A 26,985-nucleotide genomic window follows, 5' to 3' on the forward strand; every position below is an offset into this window, starting at 1 on the left:
GACGTTTTTGATTTTTACGAATGTAATCTATGTATTACTGGTAAATTATTAAGCCAGGGATTTCGTTACCACAAATTACTTAAAACCTTTACTAAATTCTTCCACAGATATAAAGATTTGGTTTTGAAGTTTGGTTGTACCTGTAGAAACTTATTTCAAACGGGATTGCACATCCTCATTTTTACGGCAATATTGTTTACCGTGCCCAGAAATTTAGAAACGATCCTGGTAAACTTATCGATCCTTTAAATAAACTTATTCTAAAAGGTTACCAATTCAACACTGTAATAAGATCATTAAATATTGTTTTTATTGGTACTAATATTAATTTTGTTATCAGTAAATTAAAAGCAAACTAATTATTATTGTTATATACATATACACATTCATGGATCTACAATCTGTCAATACCTGTATCTTGGCATTGCACAAGGTCATGTTTTTCTCTGACTGTTTATGACGTCTTTAAACTAAATCCATTGGATGTGTATGGATTGATAATTTAGTCTTTGATGCATGATTTTTTTAATTAGTTGTTAGTGGCTTTAAACTAGCTGTCAGTAACTGCGAGTACTCTCAGTGTCTTTTTGTTGTTTGGATGTACAAGTTCCCGGCCACATCCACTTGTATTTGTAGTATTTGTATTTTTATCCATCTGATGAGTTGAGCCTCTTTTAACTGATTTTTATACGACCACAAAAAAATTTTTGTGGTCCTATATTGGTATGACTTTGGCGTCATCGTCGTTGTCGTCCGAAGACACATTAGTTTTCACACTCTAACTTTAGTTTAAGTGAATGGATCTCTATGAAATTTTACCATAAGGTTCAATACCACAAAAGGAAGGTGGGGATTGATTTTGGGGGTTATGGTACCGACAGTTAAGGAAATAGGGGCCAAAAAGGGGCCAAAAATAAGCATTTTTGTAACTTCCAGACATAACTTGTGTAAGTGTATGGATCTCTCTGACATTGTACCAAAAGGTTTCATATCACAAAGGGAATGCTGGGATTTATTTTGGGGGTAATTGCCTCCAAATTTTAGGAATTAGGGGCCAAAAAGGGGCAAAAAACAAGCATTTTTCTAGTTTCATGACAATAACTTGTGTGTAAATGTATGGATCTTTATGAAATTGTACTACAAGGTTCCATATCACAAAGGGAAAGCTGGAATTGAGTTTGGGGGTAATTGCTTAAAAAGTTTAGGAATAAGGGGCCAAAAAGGGGCAAAAAATAAGCATTTTTTGTTGAGCCTGCGACTTTTGTCGCAGAAAGCTTGACATAGGGATAGTGATCCGGCTACGGCGGCGGCGGCGTTAGCTAACTTCTTAAAAGCTTTATATTTTAGAAGCTAGAAGACCTGGATGCTTCATACTTTGTATATAGATGCCTTATGTTACGAAGTTTCCGTCTGTCATATGTCCAATGTCCTTGACCTCATTTTCATGGTTCAGTGACTACTTGAAAAAAAAAGTCAACATTTTTTGTAATGTTAATTTCTTTCTTATTATGAGTAATAGGATAACTATATTTAGTATGTGCGTACCTTGCAAGGTCCTCATGCCCGTCAGACAATTTTCATTTGACCTCGACCTCATTTCATGGATCAGTGAACCAGGTTAAGTTTTCGTGGTCAATTCCATATATCAGATACTATAAGCAGTAGGTCTACTATATTTGGTATATGGAATGATTGTAAGGTGTACATGTCCAACTGGTAGGTGTCATCTGACCTTGACCTCATTTTCATGGTTCAGTGGTCAAAGTAAAGTTTTTGAGTTTTGGTCTTTTTTTCTAATACTATATGCAATAGGTCAACTATAAATGGTGTATGGAATGATTGTAAGGTGTACATGTCTAGCTGGCAGGTGTCATCTGACCTTGACCTCATTTTCATGGTTCAGTGGTTCAAGTTAAGTTTTTGAGTTTTGGTCTTTTTTTCTAATACTATATGTAATAGTTCAACTATATTTGGTGTATGGAAATATTTTATGATCTATATGTCAGTCACGCAGGTTTTATTTGACCTTGACCTCATTTTCAAGGTTCATTGCTCAGTGTTAAGTTTTTGTGTTTTGGTCTGTTTTTGTCGAGCCTGTGACTTTTGTCGCAGAAAGCTCGACATAGGGATAGTGATCCGGCGGCGGCTACGGCGGCGGCGGCGTTAGCTAACTTCTTAAAAGCTTTATATTTTAGAAGGTGGGAGGTCTGGATGCTTCATACTTTGTATATGGATGCCTCATGTTACGAAGTTTCCGTCAGTCACATGTCCAATGTCCTTGACCTCATTTTCATGGTTCAATGACTACTTGAAAAAAAAGTTAAGATTTTTTGTAATGTTAGATTCTCTCTTATTATAAGTAATAGGATAACTATATTTGGTATGTGCGTACCTTGCAAGGTCCTCATGCCCCTCAGACAGTTTTCACTTGACCTCGACCTCATTAAATGGATCAATGAACAAGGTTAAGTTTTGGTGGTCAAGTCCATATCTCAGATACTATAAGCAATAGGTCTAGTATATTCGGTGTATGGAAGGACTGTAAGGTGTACATGTCCAACTGGCAGGTGTCATCTGACCTTGACCTCATTTTAATGGTTCAGTGGTTATAGTTAAGTTTTTGTGTTTTGGTCTGTTTTTCTTATACTGTATGCCATAGGTCTTCTATATTTGGTGTATGGAATGATTGTAAGGTGTACATGTCTAGCGGGCAGGTGTCATCTGACCTTGACCTCATTTTCATGGTTCAGTGGTCAAAGTTAAGTTTTTGAGTTTTGGTCTATTTTTCTAATACTATATGCAATAGTTCAACTATATTTGGTATGTGCGTACCTTGCAAGGTCCTCATGCCCGTCACACAGTTTTCACTTGACCTCGACCTCATTTCATGGATCAATGAACAAGGTTAAGTTTTGGTGGTCAAGTCCATATCTCAGATACTATAAGCAATAGGTCTAGTATATTCCGTGTATGGAAGGACTGTAAGGTGTACATGTCCAACTGGCAGGTGTCATCTGACCTTGACCTCATTTTCATGGTTCAGTGGTTATAGTTAAGTTTTTGTGTTTTGGTCTGTATTTCTTATACTGTATGCCATAGGTCTACTATATTTGGTGTATGGAATGATTGTAAGGTGTACATGTCTAGCTGGCAGGTGTCTTCTGACCTTGACCTCATTTTCATGGTTCAGTGGTCAAAGTTAAGTTTTTGAGTTTTGGTCTTTTTTTCTAATACTTTATGCAATAGGTCATCTATATTTGGTGTATGGAAATATTTTATGATATACCTGTCAGTCTTGCAGGTTTTATTTGACCTTGACCTCATTTTCACGGTTCATTGCTCAGTGTTAAGTTTTTGTGTTTTGGTCTGTTTTTCTAATACTATAAGCAATAGGGTCAACTATATTTGTTGTATGGAAGGATTGCAAGCTGTATTACATGTCTGCCTGGCATTGTTCATCTGACCTTGACCTCATTTTATTGGTTCATTGGTCAATGTTTAGTTTTCTTGGTTAAGTCTGTATCTTAGAAACTATAAACAATAGGTCAACTATATTTAGTGTATTGAATGATTGTAAGGTGTACATGTATTTCTTGTTTGGTTTATATGACCTTGACCTCATTTTCTTGGATCATGTTAAGTGTATGTGATAGTTGTAGTAAAGCTTTATATTTAGGACTATCAACATAATATCAATGGTTAGTAAAGAAGGCGAGACATTTCAGCGTGTGCACTCTTGTTCTTATACTGTATGCAATAGGTCTACTATATTTGGTGTATGGAATGATTGTAAGGTGTACATGTCTAGCTGTCAGGTGTCATCTGATCTTGACCTCATTTTCATGGATCAGTGGTCAAAGTTAAGTTTTTGAGTTTTGGTCTTTTTTTCTAATACTATATGCAATAGTTCAACTATATTTGGTGTATGGAAATATTTAATGATCTATATGTCAGTCAGGCAGGTTTTATTTGACCTTGACCTCATTTTCAAGGTTCATTGCTCAGTGTTAAGTTTTTGTGTTTTGGTCTGTTTTTCTTAAACTATAAACAATAGGTCAACTATATTTGTTGTATGGAAGAATTGTTAGCTGTACATGCCTGCCTAGCATGGTTCATCTGACCTTGACCTCATTTTCATGGTTCATTGGTCAATGTTTAGTTTACTTGGTTAATGTTAAGTTTATGTGACAGTTGTAATAAAGCTTTATATTTAGGACTATCAACATAATATAAATGATTAGTAAAGAAGGCGAGACATTTCAGCGTGTGCACTCTTGTCTAGTTTCCAGACAATAACTTGTGTTCAGGTGTATGGATCTCTCTGAAATTGTACTGCAAGGTACCATACCACAAAGGGAAGGCTGGGATTGATTTTGGGGGTAATTCCCTCAAAATTTTAGGAATTAGGGGCCATAAAAGGGCCAAAAAACAAGCATTTTTCTAGTTTCAGGACAATAATTTGTGTGTAAGTGTATGGATCTTTATGAAATTGTACTGCAAGGTTCCATATCACAAAGGGAAAGCTGGGTTTGAGTTTGGGGGTAATTGCCCTAAACGTTTAGGAATTTGGGGCCAAAAAGGGGCCAAATAACAAGCATTTTTCTAGTTTCCAGACAATAACTTGTGTTCAAGTGTATGGATCTCTCTGAAATTGTACTGCAAGGTACCATACCACAAATGGAAGGCTGGGATTGAGTTTGGGGGTGATGAATCATAAGGGGGTTCAAAAAATTTGGGGGAGATTTTTTTTCCCTTTTTTTTCTTTAAAATTTTCCATTTTAAATTGGTTATTTCTGATTTATATATAAAAGCAAATAATGATATGGTTTGAATAGGTAAATTAAAATTTTTTAAGTTCTTAGACCACTTTCATTCTGTGTCAGAAACCTATGCTGTGTCAAATATTTAATTACAATCCAAATTCAGTGCTGAATCAAGCTTGAATGTTGTGTCCATACTTGCCCCAACTGTTCAGGGTTCGACCTTTGCAGTCTTATCAAGCTGCGCCCCAGCAGAGCATTTTATTATACGACCGCAAAAAAATTTTGTGGTCGTATATTGGTATGACGTTGGCGTCGTCGTCGTCGTCGTCCGGCGTCGTCGTCCGAATACATATTGGTTTTCGCACTCTAACTTTAGTTTAAGTGAATGGATCTTTTTGAAATTTGACCATAAGGTTAAATACCACAAAAGGAAGGTTGGGATTGATTTTGGGGGTTATGGTACCAACAGTTAAGGAATTAGGGGCCAAAAAGGGGCCAAAAATGAGCATTTTCTAGTTTCCAGACAATAACTGTGGAACGGTGTATGGATCTCTCTGAAATTATACTACAAGTTTCCATACCACCAAGGGATGGTTAGGATTTGCTTTGGGGGGTTATGGCTCAAACCGTTTAGGAATTAGGGGCAAAAAAGGGGGAAAAACAAGGTTGTCCTGGTTAATGGACAAATACTTTAGTACAAAACATAATTTAAAGCAGTGTAAGGGAGATAAATCAAATACATCATTGAAATTATCTCCCTTACACTGCTTTTAAATTATGTATAAAGTAATGGTTAATGAACAATAAAGATAATCTAAAACAGTGTAAGGGAGGTAATCCAAATACAACGTTTTGGTTACTTCCCTTACACTGCTTTTAAATTATGTTTAAAGAAATGCATATTTATAAAGGAAGACCAGTAAAAATATCTGCAAATGTTTCCATCTTTTTTTTTTACAAAAAAATCCATATGAAAGATTTGACACTATATTTTTATTAATTCTATTATAAAATAGATTAAGTTAGCCCTATGGTAAATTTAAATGGGTAATTATGGTTGCCAACTCCATTGGAAATTTGAATTGAGATTATGACCATATCTTGAGGGAAAGAATTTTTTGGGGGGAAAAAGGGGGGGGGGGGATAAAAAGAAATTGTGGGGGGCCAATTTTTTCTCATTTCAGATTTCAGAAATTAAAAAGAATTATTCTTCAAATATTTTTTTTTTTTCAAATTTCAAATATTGAAAAATTTCAAGAAGTAATCTTTAATTGCACAGTATGGCGCATTAGATTTGTAAAATCTTTGATCACATTTATTTATTTGTTATGCCGAATCTAACAGTGTATTTAGATTTTTAATTTTGGGTCCAGTTTTCAAATTGGTCTACATTAATGTCCAAAGGGTCCAAAATTAAACTTTGTTTGATTTTAGCAAAAATTGAATATATGAGGTTCTTTGATATGCTGAATCTAAACATGTATTTAGATTTTTGATTTTTGGCCCAGTTTTCAAGTTGGTCCAAATTGGGGTCCAAAATTAAACTTTGTTTGATTTCAACAAAAATTGAATATATGGGGTTCTTTGATATGCTGAATCTAACCATGTATTTAGATTTTTTATTTGTGGACCCCGTTATCTAATTGGTTCATATTGAGGTCAAAAGAGTCCAAAATTAAACTTTGTTTGATTTCATCTAAAATTGAATTATTGGGATTCTTTGATATTCCAAATCTAACCGTGTATTTAGGTTTTTAATTTTGGGTCCTGTTTTTTAAATTGGTCTACATTGAGGTCCAAAGGGTCCAAAATTAAACTTAGTTTGATTTTGACAAAAATTGAATTCTTGGGGTTCTTTGATTTGCTGAATCTAAACATGTGTTTAAATTTTTGATTATGGGCCCAGTTTTCAAGTTGGTCCAAGATAGGGTCCAGTATTTAAACTTTGTTTGATTTCAACAAAAATTGAATATATGGGGTTCTTTGATATGCTGAATCTAAACATGTATTTAGATTTTTGATTATGGGCCCAGTTTTCAAGTTGGTCCAAATTGGGGTCCAAAATTAAACTTTGTTTGATTTCAACAAAAATTGAATATATGAGGTTCTTTGATATGCTGAATCTAACCATGTATTTAGATTTTTTATTTGTAGGCCCCGCTATCAAATTGGTTCATATTGAGGTCAAAAGGGTCCAAAATTAAACTTTGTTTGATTTCATCGAAAATTGGATTCTTTGATATTCCAAATCTAACCGTGTATTTAGATTTTTAATTTTAAGTCCCGTTTTTTAAATTGGTCTACATTAAGGTCCAAAGGGTCCAAAATTAAACTTAGTTTGATTTTAGCAAAAATTGAATTCTTGGGATTCTTTGATATGCTGAATCTAAACATGTGTTTAGATTTTTGATTATGGGCCCAGTTTTTAAGTTTGTCCAAGTTGGGGTCCAAAATTAAACTTTGTTTGATTTTAACAAAAATTGAATATATGGCGTTCTTTGATATGCTGAATCTAACCATGTATTTTGATTTTTGACATTGGACCATAATAGGTAAATTAAAAAAATTCAAGTTCTTAGACCACATTCTTTCTGTGTCAGAAACCTATGCTGTGTCAAATATTTAATAACAATCCAAATTCAGAGCTGTATCAAGCTTGAATGTTGTGTCCATACTTGCCCCAACTGTTCAGGGTTCGACCTCTGCGGTCGTATCAAGCTGCGCCCCAGCGAAGCATTTTATTATAGTTTGTTCTTATGTTGTACTGTTCCACCACTGTCCAAGGTTAGGGGGAGGGTTGGGATCCCGCCAACATGTTTAACCCTGCCACATTCTGTATGTATGTGCCTGTCCCAAGTCAGGAGCCTGTAATTCAGTGGTTGTCGTTTGTTTATGTGTTACATATTTGTTTTTTGTTCATTTTTTGTACATAAATTAGGCCGTTAGTTTTTTCGTTTGAATTGTTTTACGTTGTCATTTTGGGGCCTTTTATAGCTGACTGTGAGGTATGGGCTTTGCTCATTGTTGAAGGCCGTACAGTGACCTATAGTTGTTAATTTCTGTGTCATTTGGTCTCTTGTGGAGAGTTGTATCATTGGCAATCATACCACATCTTCTTTTTTATATTAAGACAATGTCAGAAGAAAATTGAGATTAACAGTTAAAACCTCCAAGTTTCTGGAGATTAAAGAAAAGAATATATCTTAAACAACACCCCTGTCATGATAAAATATTCATTTTGTATATTAACTAACATATCAGATCAAGGATTTGTATAGTACTATACAAATTCTTGATCAGATGATTAAATACTTTTGTATTTTATTTGATCCTAAAGAAGTAAAAAGTTGGCACAGCCTGATCAGATGCTTCCTGGACACAACTTTGACATAAATGTCGAATGCCTTCTTTGTAATACAAAAAGGACAAGGATAACTGGCTTCTTGTAGTATAACCTGATTCAGGACTTTATCTATGGCTATTGCATAAGGGGTGAACTACAATGCATTATCGGCTTTCTTTATTGAATAATAATTGAGGCACAGTTAAATATATCTTAAACAGCTAGTAAGTTTTCAAATTATTACAGCTAGTAAGTTTTCAAATTATTACAGCTAGTAAGTTTTCAAATTATTAAATTCCTGTTTAAAAGAAATCTTATCATAAAAAAAAACAGATGGAAGTTCAAAGCAATAACTATATACTCCCCAGATTTTTTTTTGGAAAGGTAGTAATCTTCCTCCATCAAAATGTTTTATTATTTATTTTCATTCCAACAGCTTTATGGCTTCTTTTTTTCCCTGTGAACCAGTTAACCATTGTTCATATGTAGGAAGATCATCTGTGTTGAGCTCATTCACAATACATGAAATTTTGGTAATTTGAAAGTTAATGAAATGGTTTTTCCAAATTTACTTATTATTGTTGTGAATTGTATGATCACCTCTAGTTATCCATACTTGGCAGTCAAGTGTTGTATTCACATTAAAGTTACTGAAAACAGTTTTGCATTGTATTTCTTTTCTGTGATTTTGACATGAGTTGTATGCAAGATAATAAAATAGTGAGATTGGAAATTTTTACGAATGAAATTTTCTTAAACTATTAATTTGTCTATGGCATAAAATGGTCAAATTAGCTTTATTTTCCAATGTAGAATACGATCTATCTGAAATGACACTTAAAGGTTCTAGACCTAGTTACAATTCCTGCTAGTTTCAGCTTGTGATTATGATATGATTCAAATTTTTCAAGTTTGAATGGCTTTATTTGCTGCAATCATTCAGAGCAGATTGTTTGATGTCATACAAAGTTAATAAGATTACCCGGTAGGTAAAAATATTAAAAAAAAACAGCAATAAAAGCACTGTTCCATCTATATTTGGGTTTGGGTTTTGTCAAGCATAGGTAGCTTTTGTCAAGACTGAAGTTTAGGTAGATTTTGTCAAGTTTAGGTAGCTTATGTCAAGTATAAGTAGCTTTTGTTAAGTATAGGTAGCTTTTGTCAAGTATAGGTAGCTTTCGTCATTAATCATTACACCATATTCATTCTTTTCATAAAGACTTGTCAGTGAGTACATGTAATGGATGTATGTTTTAGAGTACATGTAATGGATGTATGTTTTAGAATACATGCACTCAGAATGCATGAAGTGAGTTAATGAATCAACTAATGTTGTCAATGTAATCATTAAACTGATTGACATCCATAAATTCTAAGTGGTAGAAGATTTTATAGTTCTACAGGGAATAATATAGTTACCATGACAGTTTGTTCAGCAGAATCCAGAAACTAATTGAATGAAAATGAATAATTTACTTACAGTCATGCATCATAACAACCTAAGTTGTGATGTAATTATGTGTACTTGTTCATTTCATTACCATAATTACTGCTGTCAAATTAAACTAGTTTATGATATTGATATTAGGTTTTTTTTAAGTGCAGAAATAGAAGAGTTATAAGTATGAAAACTGCTGTACTGGGACAAACCTGTAGAATATAAACAAGGGACAAACCTGTAGAATATAAACAAGGGACAAACCTGTAGAATATAAACAAGGACAAACCTGTAGAATATAAACAAGGGACAAACCTGTAGAATATAAACAAGGGACAAACCTGTAGAATATAAACAAGGGACAAACCTGTAGAATATAATCAAGGACAAACCTGTAGAATATAAACAAGGGACAAACCAGTAGAATATAAACAAGGGACAAACCTGTAGAATATAAATAAGGACAAACCTAAACAAGGGACAAACTTGTAGAATATAAACAAGGGACAAACCTGTAGAATATAAACAAGGGACAAACCTGTAGAATATAAACAAGGGACAAACCTATAGAATATTTAAACAAGGGACAAACCTGTAGAATATAAACAAGGGACAAACCTGTAGAATATAAACAAGGGACAACCCTGTAGAATATAAACAAGGGACAAACCTGTAGAATATAAACAAGGGACAAACCTGTAGAATATAAACAAGGGACAAACCTGCAGATAAACAAGGGACAAACCTGTATAATATAAACAAGGGACACACCTGTAGAATATAAACAAGGGACACACCTGTAGAATATAAACAAGGGACAAACCTGTAGAATATAAACAAGGACAAACCTGTAGAATATAAACAAGGGACAAACCTGTAGAATATAAACAAGATCAGTGCTCCTGAATCTATAGAGCTAATTGGGTTTTCTGACAGTGATACCTATTTACAATGCATGAAACAGATGACATTGACTAATATGATACCATTACGTTATCTAAAATCAAAAATCTTGTTAGAATTATACATGCTTCTTATTTTTCCAGTTGTCAGCCAGGTAGACTAGATATCGTAATGTTAGATATTGCTAACAATTGTTCTTACTTCAGTACTACAAGTAAGAAGCTAAAAAAATTATCTAAATTTGACCATTTGTATTACAGGATACAGCTGGTCAAGAACGTTATAGAACTATAACTACTGCATATTACAGAGGTGCTATGGGCTTTATACTTATGTATGATGTTACAAATGAAGAATCTTTTAATGCTGTACAAGATTGGTTAGTATTTGCTACACTGCATACAGTTTAATCTGTTAATTTGTAACATATAAATATAAACAAACAAGCTAGCCAACAATTAAGTAAAATGAAGGGAAAAAATACTCTAGTTATTTGAAAATTTTGTTTTTAACACAAGAATACACAGCTAAAGGTATTTTTGTATACCCTGTAAAATTGATTATCCGAACCTTGTTTTAAAAAAAAAAAAAAAAAAAAATGAATTTCAATCCTTAGACATAAGGCAGGTATTCAGCACTCTTCTTACTACCTTAGAACATTAGTGTAGAGAAAACAAACACATCCTTGTCTTAAGATGTAAACATAAATTTAATAAATTCCCTATTAAAAGGAAAACAACTAGTTCCTTTTAGGGGCTGTAATAAAGATTATATGAGAAATGCAGCACAACACACATGCCAGGCTTGATGATGATGTTTTTCTTGGTATAACTTTGTTTGAAATGTGAATTCCATAAGGTTTCATCACTGAGTAAATTAGGATACTAAACTATATGTTGAATTTAACACATATTCTGTAGAAATTGATGTCAGCTATCATGCTATGTTCAAATCAATTTATGAGAAACATTTAAAATCCCTGTATTAATCGATTTCTTAGAATGATCATGTAGATTAAGCCAAGCCTTGAAGTTTTAGGGACAAATGAGCTACAATTGACAACTGAAAAAAGAATCAATTGTGTAGAAAGAAAATGTAATGCCCTAATTGTCACATTATTTTACTATCCAGTCATTTCATTATCTATTTTGTGTTTGTCAATTTCTACTTCCAACATAAAAACAGAAGTTTTGTCATTTATGTTTAGAATTATTCCAGGAAAATGTTTATAATGCCATGCAGTCAATTATCACCTGAAGGTTGCGAAATTGACAACAAATTTAGTTTTGTTAAAGAGTCATGGATGAAGATAAATAACACTGTGTAAAGCAAAGAGTACTAGAAAAATGCCTTTGAGATATGAAATTTTGTCATCAAATTGAGCACCGTAGCTCTACTTGTGATTTTTTATTTTGCTGATACATGTGTTATTTAATTTTGGATGGTAGACCTCATGTGTTATTAGCATTTACTTCGAACGATCTTCGTAAAACACACAAGACTTTTGCCTTTACTATTTATAAAAATACCCTATAAGGGTTAAAACAAATGCATTTTGAATTACCATAAATGCAAATTACTTTGAATATTATAAAGTCATGTTAGTTCTAAAAGAAAATTTATATTTTGTGGATATTTTTGTTGTGCTCTCATTTATAGACTAACATCCCAAGCAAGCAATATACTAAGCCCCGTTTATTTTTGCTGTAAGGTTAACAATTTTCTTACACAGAAATTGGGAAAATTAAAATGCTTTCTCTTCAAAATGAGAATGAAACATTGACATAGTATGTGTAAAATGAAACTGCTTAAATAAGTAATCACTTGGACCTATACTTTACCCTGAATGCATCTAATTGATTACATTTAAGTTTATTGACCAAGTTCAGATCTTAGGTACTTAATGACCTAGATGTTACATGAATACAAATGAAATAACTACCTTCTGACCTATATTTTATGTGATGTTGATTTGTATTAATTTTAACAAGTAAGTCTATTTCTGAGATACTAAGTGATTACATTTTGGTCCTCCTCACATTGAAGTCAAATTCAATTTTAATTTATCATACAAGGTTTATCAAACTGCAAGCCAGTTTTGGGAATATACTAACATTATAATTGTAGACAACCTTTAAAATTACCACTGTGTCATATTAAACTACCCTTTATTACATCTAAATGTTGTAAATTGTATTAATTCTGCACTGCTTTTTTATTTGCAATTTCTCCTGCACATATAACTAATTTATATCCAGCTGTCAGTATATGGTGAACATCAGAACATGACTTGATACTTTATGTTTTGTACATTGATCAATATGAAATATCAAAAGGTGAAATTACACTGATCATTTTACATAAATACAGAAAATCATTTTAAGGCTATTGTGATTTTATTTTTATTGTCATACTTCACACTTTATTTGCCACCCTCCATACTGGAGGGAAATAGGTGATTTTCAGTAGAAGATAGATCATTTCAAAATCCGTGGCAGTGTAAGTTAAAAATGTTACCCAGTTTAGATTTTTAAAAAAGCTTTTGGGTAAGAATGTTATTACTGGTTTTTCAGATCTTTATTCTTTAGTTACACAACTTTTTCAATTTAATCAATTACAATGTAAAATTCCTTTGAAATAGTAGCTCGAGATCCTTCTTTAAAAGTAATTAATTTCTGTTTTTAAACTTTGGCTTCCATATGAAAAGGAATTAAATTGATTTTTGACATTAATTTGTTTTCAACTGTGTCACAAAACAAATTAGAAAGCCCAGCTTTACATTACAAAACTTCCTGAAACAATGAAAAAAAATATCAGTGATACATATGTTTTTCCTATACCCACTAAAAATGGAAAAAAAAACTGCCTACTTGTAAGGTTTACATGTATTTTTTTTTTTTGTGGGGGGGAGGGGTGTTAGGTTGACGTTTTTGAAACAGGAGTGTTAAAATCAGTACAATTATTAGTTTATGTAACAAGAATATATTCATAATCACCTGCCCACCTTCATCTTTATGGTTTATGTTAATTTAATCTTTTTGTGGGATCTAGGGTAAGTGAGGATTGTAAAGCAACATCAAGTTTTGAACATTATTTCTGACCTCGTGAAGATATAATATGAATTGAATTTGAAAGACGCTATGATTTAGAAATTTCATTTATGTGCATTTTGGCTATTTTTCCAATAAAGTTCTGATGTTTACTATGTTACTGATAGTTTATTGTTGTGATGGTGTATTTTGTTGGCTACTCTCTGCTTGTGTATTAGGTGTACTCAGATAAAGACACATGCATGGAGTAACTCCTCTGTGACACTAGTGGGTAACAAATGTGATTTAGAAGAATCCCGTGTCGTTTCTACTAAAGACGGGGAAGAATTAGCACAGAATTTAGGTAATACTAACATTACTAGCATGACTCTTGCTTCTCATGTTCTGTTTCCCAAGAGTGGATGAAGATTGTCAGTTCTGTGTTTGATCTGAGAACATGAAAATAATAAAAAAAAATTACTTTAGTTTGTTGTTTCTGAATTAAATTGAAATCAGTTCATAAAGTTCAGTAATTTGATGGCTCTATGTTAGACTAAATTAGACTAAATTTTCGTTTTTTTTTTAAACTTTCTAGCTCAAAATTACATTATATTGAGGAAATTTAGAAAAAGATATTCTGTAACAGATTTCCTTTCAAAACTGACTAACTTCACACTTTGAAACCATTTCTTTGAAAAGTGTTATACATGATATTCAGTTATCATACTTAACACAGAGGAACACACAAATAATAGAAATATATGGTGGAGGAAAAATACCTTCAAAAGAGATCCTTCTAGTCAATGATAGATTTACTATGAATAAATTGGAATATGAACTTTTTTTTGTTTCTGTGGATATGGGAATTCCTTTGTGCTGTTTCTGTATACTATAGAGGTAAACAAAAATAACTGTTGCATGCTTTTGGCTTATTAATTTTATGATTGACAATAAAATTATAACTCTTATATAAAACTGACTGAAATAATCTGATATCCAACCCTGTATAACTTATTAGCTCCATAGCTTCCATTTTCATGATGTAATGTAATTAAAGTTGCATTATATCAATTTTAACTTTCCAATGAATATTTATGACCCTAAATCAGAATTATTAAAGTTTAACTTTTATTTAGGTGGTTTATAAAGCAGATTTGATTATTAATAATTCGGTCATAAATAACTAATTACATTGTAAATTTTCTTTTTCTCTTAAAACACTTTGTCAACCAGACTTTGCATCAATGCATTATAGAATTACTTCAAGGCTTATTTATCTTTTGCTAGTTGGGACTTGTTTATGATTGGTTCTTGACCTCATGAGTTCACATGTTGTTGGTGGAAGATCTTTTTGAGCCTCTATTTGGTTTATTTACACTTTATAGACTGGGCGATTTTGAGCTTGAAATATTTCATTTACATACTTATCTGTTTTTGAAGACCATATGTTGACCTCAAGATGTTTTTATTTGTGTTTTAAGGATTGCTATCTATATTGTCATATACCCCTGGGGGCACATCTCCTTTTATTTCTATTTCTTGTCCATGTTGCCTACACTTGTTTCTGGTTTACTGAATTTAAAGAGATCAAGTGACGTAAGCAATCATAAATTATTTGATAAGCTCTGAAAGATGGGAATAAACTGGGAGATTTATCACAGAATTTATAAGGAACAGTAAAATAAGGGTATGCTGATTAGTAACAGAAAAGAGAATTATACTTACTGTTTACTAACTAAGGAAAGGATTATCCTACTGTCTAGATGTCAGATGTTAACGAAGTAGCTAAACATTGAGGCTGGTGTTAAAGGGTAAAGGGATTTTCTATCAATAGTTTATTTTTCACATTTCTGAGATTATCTATGAAGCATTACGCATTGGACTCTGCAAATGCAGAACTTCAAATTTATATGATAATGAATGTCCTCTTTCTGAATCTAGGCTGGCTGTATTGTATCTAAATTGATGGTCAATGATACACACTAGAGGGAGAAGGTTGTAACTTTTCTTGTAAACCGTAACCCAAACAACATTTCAGCTAAGGATAAATCCTGTCAGTTTTATATTAACAAATTTAGGAAATGTAATCTGTTTAAGCTTGAGAAGATGTGGTTAAAATATCTTTCAGAAACAGCACAAAAGATGTCATGTACAACAGAAATAAATGATCTCTTTTGAATGAATGAAGCAACAAACCAATATAAAATGGACATGGGATTAGATCTTTCAAAGCATATTGTTTGTTCTCATGCAATTTTTGTGATGACAGTTTATTACATTGCATGCCTTATAACACTGTTTAACTTTTATGAGCAAACAATATGTTGTTTTTTTTTGGCTATCTATGTTATTTTAATGCAGCACATTCTAAATATGTATCTCAGGAGGAAATTTTATTGTTGAGAATAATATAACTCTCCAAGGACACTGTAACATAGTCTGTTATTTGTACAGAAAGACTCATTTTATTATTTTGACAAGAGAAAAATTCTTTATACCGGTAATAAACTTGAGCGACTGTAAACTATCTTCATTACTTGATATCATATATAATAATAACATTCAATAGGTTTTCAACTTCTACAGTTTTCAACCAAGATCCCCAAGACTTCACAGAAAGATTGTACTAATTTTGAAGTTGTGCACCTGCTATTATGGAATTGTTTGAAGAATTTGTTCACATTTTTCCGGACTTTGGAACTTAATTATTTTTCAGCAAAATTTACAACCTTCATGTAATTGCAACTACATTGTAAACATTCTACATTGATTACGATAGTCACATATATTGCAACCCAGCCAATTAAGACTTTGATCCATCTTTGAGGTTTACTTTGGCATAAACTTTAATCAGAATAAGATGAAGATTTTTATAATCTTCATCAAACAATGACTTTGTGCATCACCTGTTTTGTTTTTATGCCCCCACCTAGGGGCATTATGTTTTTTCGGTTTGTGCGTCTGTTTGTCCGTCCGTCTGTCCCGCTTCAGGTTAAAGTTTTTAATAAAGGTAGTTGTTGATGAAGTTGAAGTCCAATCAACTTGAAACTTACCCAGTAGTACACATGTTCCCTATGATATGATCTTTCTAATTTTAATGGCAAATTAGAGTTTTGACCCCAATTTCACGGTCCACTGAAGTGCAAGTGGGGCATCCGTGTACTATGGACACATTCTTGTTTAATCTGAATTATTTTGGGGGGATCCCTAATCATATCATAGACTTTACTGTTACTTTTGTTTGTGCAAAAATAACCCTTAATAGATAGGGTAAATGAAACATAGAACATTGTATCCAGTATATAATGTATTAAAAGAAGTCTTCAGTGTCCTTATGTTTACAGTATTTTATGTAATGAAAGTAAGTCTTCTGTTTCCTTGTGAGATACATGTATTCATTTAAGTGTTGGGATATTACTGCCTCCAGCCATCTTTTGCATGATTAGGCTTTCAGCATGGCTTGTTTATTTCTTGCTATTAATATATGTATAGGACTTTGTAGAAACTCACCTCCGAAAGCCTGAATCTAATTTAAAATTGCAATTGAATACAAGCTTTTTCACATGTTGGGAAGTATACTGGTATTAATACTGGTTAGCTGTAGTGGAGAGCAATGATGAGAAGTAAACATTCTATTAGTTACAAACATTTCCAGTTTAAAATTGAGTTTGATTACAAGAATGTTGAAAGTCAAAGACCATTAAGAATTTTGATATTTATATAAACAAAATATTATCTTTAAGTCAACAGGGATTCATTTCCATAAAATAGTTCTACTTCCCGACAAGGAAAAAGACCTACTTCAAATTATAACTTTGGAGCAAAATAATGGTTCCTTAAATGAGTTTCTAGAAAGGGCTATATGCAGTCTGTTTATTCATCCTTTTTAGATTAAACTGATTTCAGCAACAGTTTGTAGATATATATACATGTAAGTAGGCTGCAAGGCTAACTGATAGTTATACTGTGCTAACAAGAGGTATAACCCCAATTTGAATGTTTTACACCTTTAAGGTACTTTACAAGTTACAGGTAGGTGTAAGGTGTATTGAATCAGCCACAACTTTATTGACAGATATAAATGTTAATTACAGGTGCACACAAATCAAGACATATTCTTGGGATAATGCCCAAGTTGTATTAGTTGGAAACAAATGTGATCTGGAAGATGAACGTGTTGTATCAATGGAACGAGGAAAACAATTGGCTGACCAACTAGGTATCAAATCCATGTTGTAATCTGCACCCAGTCATTCATTTTACAAAACAGTGTTTCACAATTCTCTAATTATATGAATTTAATGACTGATAGTAGTTATTGTTTCACTTGTGATGAATGCAAATTATTCAGTCATTAATTATGTAGGCAAATCATTGTTCCCATGGACACAAACCAAGAAAGGAACAATTAATCATTACCTTCAGCAAGTGTTTGGAAATGCTTTACTTATATGATCACATATAATATAAGAAAAAGTAAATCTAAGAGGCTTCTTTAAATCCTGAATGTTTCACAAAATGTCATGTTTGTGTGATTTATGTCTCGCGTGCAACGCAAAATCATGGAAAGAGAGACATAGGGATTGCTTTTCAGGCGACGGCATTGGCGACAAAGGGGTCAACTATTGTTTGTTTTCTGCTTAAAGATAGGAACTACTTGTGATAGATCATCGATATTTAATATAAAGTTGCATTACTATCAGTACATATCAGTTTGACAACTTTTTTGAGGCCCTGCCCCCTAAGTCATGGTCCAGTGATTTTGAATTAATTAGCATATTTCAATGTTGAGTTTTCTGCTTAAGTTAGTTTGATAGGATCTACTTGTGATAGATCAATAATATTTTGTATGAAGGTGCATTACTAGCAGTACATATCAGTTTGACGACTATTTCGAGGCCCTGCCCCCTTGGACATGGTCCAGTGACTTTGAGTTAACTAGCAATTTTCAATGTTAAGTTTTCTGCTTAAGTTAGATTGATAGGAACTACTTACAATAGACAACGATATTTTCTATAAAGTTACATTACTGTCTGTATATCTCAGTTTGTCGACCATTTTCAGGCCCTGCCCACTAGATCATGATCCAGCGACTTTGAATTAATAAGCAATGTTGCTGTCCATCAGGTTGTCTTTCTGAGTTTTATGCTGACAGGCGAGACATATCTTTTTGTCAACAGTTTATTTAGGTTCAAGATCTTCACCTTGATTAGTTATCATTATTGCGTTAACTTGAATAAGAAATTCTAAAACTGCCTAAATGAAACTTATAAGCGAACATTGAGTCAAGGTCTTCATTCATGAACATTCAACAATAGTATGTTGAGAACTGATTATAGGATATAAGGAGGAAAAAAGTTTAAGGAACTATTATAAACCAGCCATCATAAGTTTAAAGCTTACATATATGACCTGAAATCTTTTCAACCTTAGATGTTTATAAATTTTAGTTGTGGTTGTCTCTACTGTATAACATGCTTTACTTGTGTGATACATGACAGTGAAGTTGGTTACAGAATTTGATCATTGTTAAGTCAGATATATTGGTTATTCCCACTGGGTATGAATGGATTAATCTTGTTTTTCTTCAGTATTCTAAGATTAGTTTTTCCTTCAAAGGCAAAATGTTCCTATCCAACGTGATTTAAATCACTTCTAATAAGAAATTGTTACACGGCTAAATTTGTAATGTAATTTGCTTAAGGTTGATGGAGGTGGATTACACAATTTTCTACAGGAAATTTGTAGACCAATCTAATTTGATATTTCAGATGTAATCAGCCAGTGGCATTAAATTTTTATAATCGTGATGATGGTGACCTTTTATAAGTAAATTATTTAACGATTTTGAAAATTCTGTAGAGATAACCAAATTAAGATGAAAGTGAAAACACTTCATATCTTTTAATGGTACTGGGACTTCAAAGAAAATGTTATAATCTCATCAGTTATTGGCAAACAAATGTCAAGGAATCACTTAATGGATATAGTCTTGAAATATTGATATATCAAATGTATTTTTCTTTAGACAAGAATTAGTTGTTTTCCAGAGGATTATTTATCATCTTTCATGTATTGTTACAATGAATTCTCTGCAGATGTATTCCTTTTGAACTTTCTGTTATGAATTTTACAATCAATGGTTCTGACAGTTTATGTTTTAGTAACTTTATTTTATCAAGATTCTGAAATGGATGGTGTATTGTTACAAGAGAGCAATTTATTTGTTTCTATGTTTGTCTGTCCTTCCATCCCATTTCAGTTTCCCCAACTCCTCCTTAACCCCAGATTAGAAATAATGGGATATTTTCTTATAACGCCATTGTGCACTTATTTTGTTTATTGATCTAAATTATTTTGGGGGTGTTTCCCTTAGAAAAATCATGGACTGGGGTGAATATTATGGGAACTGTGCTCACAGTGCTTTTGTGTATTCTTTAATCTTAAGTAATTCATAAATATTTATAATGAAATATTTTAAGATCCATTTCTTGTGGAAATATTGTTATAGTATTAACCAAAGTCATCCAAAATGTCTCGAAACTGATTTAGTATTCTGATGTAGATTTAGAATTCATAAATTCAGATGAGCTTTAAAGTTTGAATTAATATAAAAATAAGGAGATGTAATGATTGCCAATGAAACATCTATCCACTAGAGTGTACATTGGCTCTTCCATATTTACAAGCAGGGGCATATCTGTCCCATGGACAGATTCTTCTTAAATTTCAATTCAGCTTTTCAATAAACTAAAGTATTCTGGGTATTGTTGTTAAAAGTGAACACCAAAATAGGATTAGACAGTTGAGAATGTCAAGTTTGCTTTATAAATGTGAATCTGTCATGTAATTGCTTTAAAAATAAATGTAGCACAAATAACTTTTGATACATAAGATGGTAAGATTATAGGATGTAATAAGGAATATTAGCATCGATCTGTCACTGAAACGTTAATATAGTTTTTAAAAGTTTTTTGTTAATCATGTCTTCAGATTTCAAATTAGATTAATGTTTTAGGTGCTTTGTGAGCTATTTTTTTCACCTTTGACTTTCAAGAAAATAACTTTTTCATATTATCAAAGGAAGGACTTAGGAAATTTGATTTTGTATTAAAGTTTGAAATGAAACTAAGGAGTTCTGATTGATATAGTTCTCTAATGAAGTCCACAGAGGATTTGATTTATATTGAATTTTATTCTGTCAGTGTGTCTGTCACTTGTTTTAATGATGCTTAAAATATGTAAAATGTTGCCATGACTTCTATCGTTCTGAGTAATTTATAGATCTGTTTTACTGTAATTCTTGATTTATTTTTGTAGGATTAGAATTTTTTGAAACATCTGCAAAAGAAAACATCAATGTCAAAGCAGTGTTTGAAAGATTGGTGGACATCATCTGTGACAAGATGTCTGAAAGTCTAGACTCAGACCCATCCCTTGTTAACAGCCAGGCTAAAGGAACACGTCTCACAGAAAACCCCAACCCACAGAACAGTGGTTGTCAATGCTGAGAACGCTGTTGATTGGATAGTAGAAAGGACAATTTGATCTGAGGAATAAGAGAATAGATTGTGTTTTAAAACATTGGATTATATGAATATCAAAATGCTGAGATATATATCATAAAAAAATGATATTCATTATACAAATATTCCATGACCAAGCATTTAATAGTCTTAGCATAATAACATTCCTTCTAGTAGTACATACTTTTATATTGAATAACAAGAAGAATAGTGTCAAAGTTTGTAATTACCTTTCCTCACTTAATCTTTTTCAAGTTATGACCATCAGCTTCCAGATAGTAAAAACGTTATAGTCTTGAAATATGATAGAAAAAGTTAAAAGGGTTGTAATTTATATTTAATTTTGTTTTTATGTTTGCAGGGATCATTTTCAACTTTTACTTTCAAAACGTTAAAATAGATGAGAAAAAAAAAGGTAAAATTTAACAGATATTTTGAATTTCAATTCAATAAAATATCCTGTTCAATTGATCGAAGTGAACATGATCCCTGTATAATGACTGTTTTGGAGGCTGTGTATGGTTATTGATTTGTAGTATATTTGTAGATAATTTGTATATTCTGTATTTATTGTGCCCCAGTGTGTTTTCTTCTTTATATATCCTAATGGATGTGACGTCTACTTAGGCACAAGCTGTAAATATAAGGGTCAAATATTCTCATTCATCTTGGGTATGAATCTGAGAATGACATTCATATGAAAAAACACAACATGCTTCTAAATGACAATTTTACTTTGTTGAATGTTTGAAATGTTTCAGTAAAATTTGATGTCAGAAACGTAAGTCATTTGTTAGTTGCCAAAATGATCATATTTCTCATATCATTATCAACTGATACATATATCAGCCTTTTTCAGTTGTTTACCAAAAAAATTAGACATCATTAATGACTATCCATGCAACATGCTGAAAGTTGATGAATGTGTTTGTATTCATTGCTCAGATACACACTTTCTAAATATAAGGCCATTCAAAATAGGAATCTTGGTCTAAAATTCAATTATTAGAAGACCATGTTGAACAGTAAGGTCATGTAAAACTATTGTCTGGTTGCTTGATTTCTTTTCACTAAAGAAAAAATTGTTAGAATGCCAGAGATAGAGTGTACTCAACTAATTTAAATTTATTTTGTTTTAATCAACATTATTGAACTTTTGATCTTGGAATTTTGATGTTAATTTGTTCAATTATGGTTGTATTATTATAAGTGTAATTATTTACACAGTCACTAAGAGACAGATGCTAAAAGAACACAAAACTACTTATATGTAAAAATCGGTGAAAATTTTGACTTGTCTTTATTTTTTTTAGTTTAATAAATTCTTCATGTAAATTGTATTTGGAAAAAATGGTATTGTGACACATTTTTTTCTTCTTCATTTACTGGAACTATTTCAAAGAAATTGTTAATGATTTCATATCATTTTGTTGTTCATATAATGATATACCAGTGTTAATCATTTCTTGGCTTAACATATACAAGAAACAGTGGTTTTGTAAAAAGAATTCCAATATTATTGCATTCCATGAAATCCAACTCGTTAATTTACAAATATTTTGTTGTTTTCTTATTTCTATTCTTGAATTATATTTATATATTTGTTGACTTTGTTTATAAACAAAATTTAGTTGTTAATTTGTGGCATTGCAATTTATATATATTGAATTTTAACAATCTCAGAAATCTATTTATATATCTTGTGAAATCCGTTACTAACTATTTGGTTGTGGTATGTTTATATTTTACAAGTATATTTTGTACTCTGCCAGATTTTTTTTTATTATTTTGTTAGTTTTGCCTCACGAAATTTATGTTTTTTGACATAACCGATACATTGTATATGTTTACAAGTTTTACCATGATTTACATCTCGGCAAGCGCTTACGAAAGCCTAACTTTATATTTTGTTGTTTATTTTCTCATTTATTTAACTTCATTTATTTAATAAAAACTAAACAATGCATTGCATCCTCTAAATGGCTAGCTTATTATACTTTTCAATTATTTTTTGTGTCATTATGGCAGATATTAACAATTATGTCAAGCAAAGGGTAAATTACAATGTTCGCTCTGATGTGCAATTTAAATTTGTTTTTTATGGTTAACCAATGGAGCTACAGCTGAATTGTTTTTAGTTCATATTTGGTGAGTAACTTCCTTTGTACTCGAGCACAAAGTTTAGTGATATTATTGATCATCTTGACTGGCAGAGTAGGACTCAGATTTTGATTGGTTAACATTTGTTTTATAATTTGTGCAATCAAAATTATTTTTGTTTCTGTTATTTATTTTTACTGATACCTATAACATCACTATGATTATCATACAATAAAGTTTATCAGTTTAACCTTGTAATATGTTCAATGTAAGGCAATAAAAACTAATCTTTTGGTTCTCATGCCATGGTGGGTTAACCTTCAAATTCACAAATTCAAAGTGCTTTACAGGCAAATATTCAGATTTCTGTTCCTTTTTTATGCCCCTTCCGTAGCTGAGGGGGCTTAAGTTTTACCCTTGTCCGTCTGTACGTCCCCAAATTGGTTTCCATTCTCTAACTTTAGTTTGCCTCAACCAAACGTTATGAATCTTATACATAATGCTTATTACCACAAAACACAGATCCAAATTGAATTTTGGTGGCGTCACTTTAACCTTTCTAGAGTTATGCCCCTTTACAAATGAAAAAATTGCTGAATTTTTCGTTTCTGTTCTCTTCAGTTTGCCTCACCCAAATGTTATGAAACTTATACACAATGGTTATTACCATAAAAATCAGATCAAGTACGAAAATTTGGTAGTGTCACTTTTACCGTTCTTGAGTTATGTCCTTTTATAACGTTATATGCAGGCGGGGGCATTATCTGTGTCCCATGGACACATTCCCCATTTATTTATAACTGGTTTGTATTTGTTCTTAATAAATCTAGATAAGTTTTACATTTTATTAACGGTATTGAGAACTACCATTGAGAAATCTTGTTTCTTCTCACATGTCGCCATAAAAGGCTTTATGGTCAGTTTAGGCAATTCATAATTTCCTTGACCAATCATGCGTCTTGTGCAATTTAAAATTAAAAATTAAAGGTAAATTCCTCTTGCCATGCCCTATAGGTTTTGGAAGAGAATCTTAACATTATTTTTTAAGGCCTTAATTGAGAAATATATAACATCTACAATATTGATGTTAATAACAATAGCACTATCATGCAGCTTCAGTCCATGTACAGTAGTATTTGTTGAAAATATCACCACAAATCTTATTTCATGATATTAGTGTGTTGCATTTACTGATTAAATGTAATGAGTACATACTGCATTTCAAATTTTGATAGTTGAATGTTTGAAATTATACCAGATAACACCTATTTCCTTAATTGTCACTACTAAATATATACAGATTGTTGAAGGGTCTATAAAAAACTGAACTATAAAGTCAAAATTACTCTGACACAAATCTATTGAGTTACAGTTACAGAAGAAGCAGTTGTATTGATTTTTAACAGCTATTTAGTATTAAATCCTAAAACAGTCTGAATAGATTTAACCAGTTGTAAGAAAATTGATATTTTATGTGTAGATCTTTGCAAAATACTTTTACAAGTATATTGAAAGATAACAATTTGTTGATGAACAGAATCAAACATATAAAAGATTGCATTTTAGTTTTTTTCCATATTATTCTATTTTACAGATTCATTTTTTAATTTAAACATTTAGTTTACTCCAGTAAATTAAGCTTTGAAATCTTTGACAAGAAGACAATTACATACAATGATAATTTCACATATAAGCAAAAATAGGAATGAAACATTCATTTCACCAAGTAGCCGTATTTTTGTACCAGTTTCTCTCCTTGTGTATTTGGTGTTGTAAACAATAACTAGACTGTATCTAGGATTGAAGCTCATCTGATGTGATAAGCACGATAGGGTCATATTACGGCACAATGTTATTAGAACTGTCTGTAGTGACAGCCTTATAATAAAACTGTTAATTGCATCTTGTATTTGTTTATTTCTTTCTTATGTCATAGGCACTTTTGGAAATTTATATTTCTGTAACTATCTTAAAAGTACACAATAATGGAATACCTTCTTCCTGATAACTTGAGAGATAAGTGTTTTACAAATTACCAAGAAATACCATTTCCAATATCACAATCCACTGATTTTCTAAATTTATCCATTAACAGATAGATTTTGTAGTATTAAAGTAACAAGATCTAAAGATATTTTATCCAGTTTCAAGAAGGTACTTAAGACACAGCTGTTTTGTTGTTCTCTTCTGTAGCACACTAATGTCCTTCAATTAACTTGTTAACATATCTCTTTGGAGGCTTTTTTGGTCCTTTTGCTGTCATTTGTAGGCATATTTGGTGGTCATCAGTAGTCACTCATATTACCCCATCATTATGATTTGACAGTATTTGTAGGAGTTTTGACTTTTTAACACATACATTGTGATAAGTGTTAAGCAGGTTATTTTCATAGGGTACTGACTTATTTAAGGCCACAGCTGTTTACTGAATTCAAAGCTTGTAAATCAATAAGGAAGACTCTTCCTGGAAGAGACAAAAAAAGGTAACGATAAAAAACTGAGGAATAGCAAGATCTTGAAATAGGAGTGAGAAAGGGTTTGTTGACTGGGCAAGCATCTCAAGCTATGTATGCATCACTCCCAATGTGAATTCACATTCTGTCAAAATTGGGAAGAGAAAATTACAAATAAGTCTAAATCCGTTGAACTGACAATGCATAAAACTCAACTTTTTCTCTTCACTTTACCTCTGTTGTCAGTTGTCGTCAATTGTCCATTGTTGTAGATGATGAACTTTTACAAAAATCTTCTCTGAAACCACTGATCCTAATTAAACCAAACTTGGCTAAAATCATATTTGAGGTATCTAGTTTAAAGGTATGTCTGACGATCCCGCCTGCTAACCAACATGGCTGACATGGCTAAAAAAAACATAGGGTTAAAGTGGAAGTTTTGTCTATTATCTTAAAAACTGCAATAGATGGAGAAAATCCTACATGGGCAGAATTGTTCTGAATGTTGCGATCTACCTACTGTCTTGATTAAATCAAATCTTTATAGGAGTAATTGCCCTTAAAGAAGAGTTTTACCATTTTATATGACTGCAAAAAAATTTTGCGGTCGTATATTGGTATGACGTTGGCGTCCTCGTCGTCGTCCAAAGACACATTGGTTTTCGCACTCTAACTTTAGTTTAAGTGAATGGATCTCTATGAAATTTTACCATAAGGTTCAATACCACAAAATGGAGGTTGGGATTGAATTTGGGGGTTATGGTACCAACAGTTCAGGAATTCGGGGCAAAAAACAAGCATTTTTCTAGTTTCAGGACAATAACTTGTGTGTAAGTGTATGGATCTTTATGAAATTGTACTACAAGGTTCCATATCACAAAGGGAAAGCTTGGTTTGAGTTTGGGGGTAATTGCCCTAAACGTTTAGAAATTGGGGGCCAAAAAGGGGCCAAAAAACAAGCATTTTTCTAGTTTCCAGACAATAACTTGTGTTCAAGTGTATGGATCTCTCTGAAATTGTACTGCAGGTGCCATACCACAAAGGGAAGGCTTGGATTGAGTTTGGGGGTGATGAATCATAAGGGGGTTCAAAAAATTTGCTGGGGATTTTTTTTTCTTTAAAATTTTCCATTTTAATATGGTTATTTCTGATTTATATATAAAAGCAAATAATAATGATATGGTTTGAATAGGTAAATTAAAAAAAATTTAAGTTCTTAGACCACATTCATTCTGTGTGAGAAACCTGTGCTGTGTCAAATATTTAATCACAATCCAAATTCAGTGCTGTAACAAGCTTGAATGTTGTGTCCATACTGTTCAGGGTTTGACCTCTGCGGTCGTATCAAGCTGCACCCAGTGGAGCATTTTATTGCCTATTATCTTGAAAATTATTATACCCCATGCAACTAAGTTGTGTAGGGTATATGA

At 32.0% G+C, this 26,985-nt stretch overlaps 2 protein-coding genes and 2 long non-coding RNA genes across 11 annotated transcripts in view; 2 read left to right on the plus strand and 2 right to left on the minus strand.

The window, feature by feature from the left end:
- LOC127712648 (ras-related protein Rab-3) overlaps positions 1-25,004 on the plus strand; it is a 56,138-nt gene extending 31,134 nt beyond the window's left edge. For 5 of the 6 annotated variants that reach the window (XM_052219242.1, XM_052219252.1, XM_052219219.1 and 2 more), the window contains exons 3-5: positions 10,708-10,826; positions 17,571-17,695; positions 20,797-25,004. In XM_052219242.1, coding sequence (XP_052075202.1) covers positions 10,708-10,826; positions 17,571-17,695; positions 20,797-20,987 — 435 coding nt within the window. In that variant the 3' untranslated portion in view covers positions 20,988-25,004. Of the gene's footprint in view, positions 1-10,707; positions 10,827-13,715; positions 13,841-17,570; positions 17,696-20,796 lie in introns of all 6 variants that reach the window. The other variant, XM_052219226.1, reaches the window with a different exon arrangement.
- Positions 1-26,985, minus strand: part of LOC127711841 (uncharacterized) — a 155,165-nt gene that overhangs the window by 99,877 nt on the left and 28,303 nt on the right. The window lies entirely within an intron of this gene.
- Positions 599-5,877, plus strand: LOC127712949 (uncharacterized). Its single transcript, XR_007987351.1, has 2 exons — positions 599-846; positions 5,198-5,877. It is a non-coding gene; the product is annotated as an uncharacterized LOC127712949 (long non-coding RNA).
- LOC127712904 (uncharacterized) lies at positions 9,634-10,700 on the minus strand. 3 transcript variants are annotated; one of them, XR_007987346.1, is made up of 3 exons: positions 10,393-10,700; positions 10,137-10,266; positions 9,634-9,911 (listed from the first exon to the last, which is right to left on the minus strand). It is a non-coding gene; the product is annotated as an uncharacterized LOC127712904 (long non-coding RNA). The 3 variants fall into 3 exon arrangements; XR_007987345.1 differs by having other exon boundaries at positions 10,137-10,240; positions 10,342-10,700; XR_007987344.1 differs by having other exon boundaries at positions 10,342-10,700.

The sequence above is a fragment of the Mytilus californianus genome, unplaced genomic scaffold (assembly GCF_021869535.1).
Source record: "Mytilus californianus isolate M0D057914Y unplaced genomic scaffold, xbMytCali1.0.p SCAF_1, whole genome shotgun sequence".
Lineage (NCBI taxonomy): Eukaryota > Metazoa > Mollusca > Bivalvia > Mytilida > Mytilidae > Mytilus > Mytilus californianus.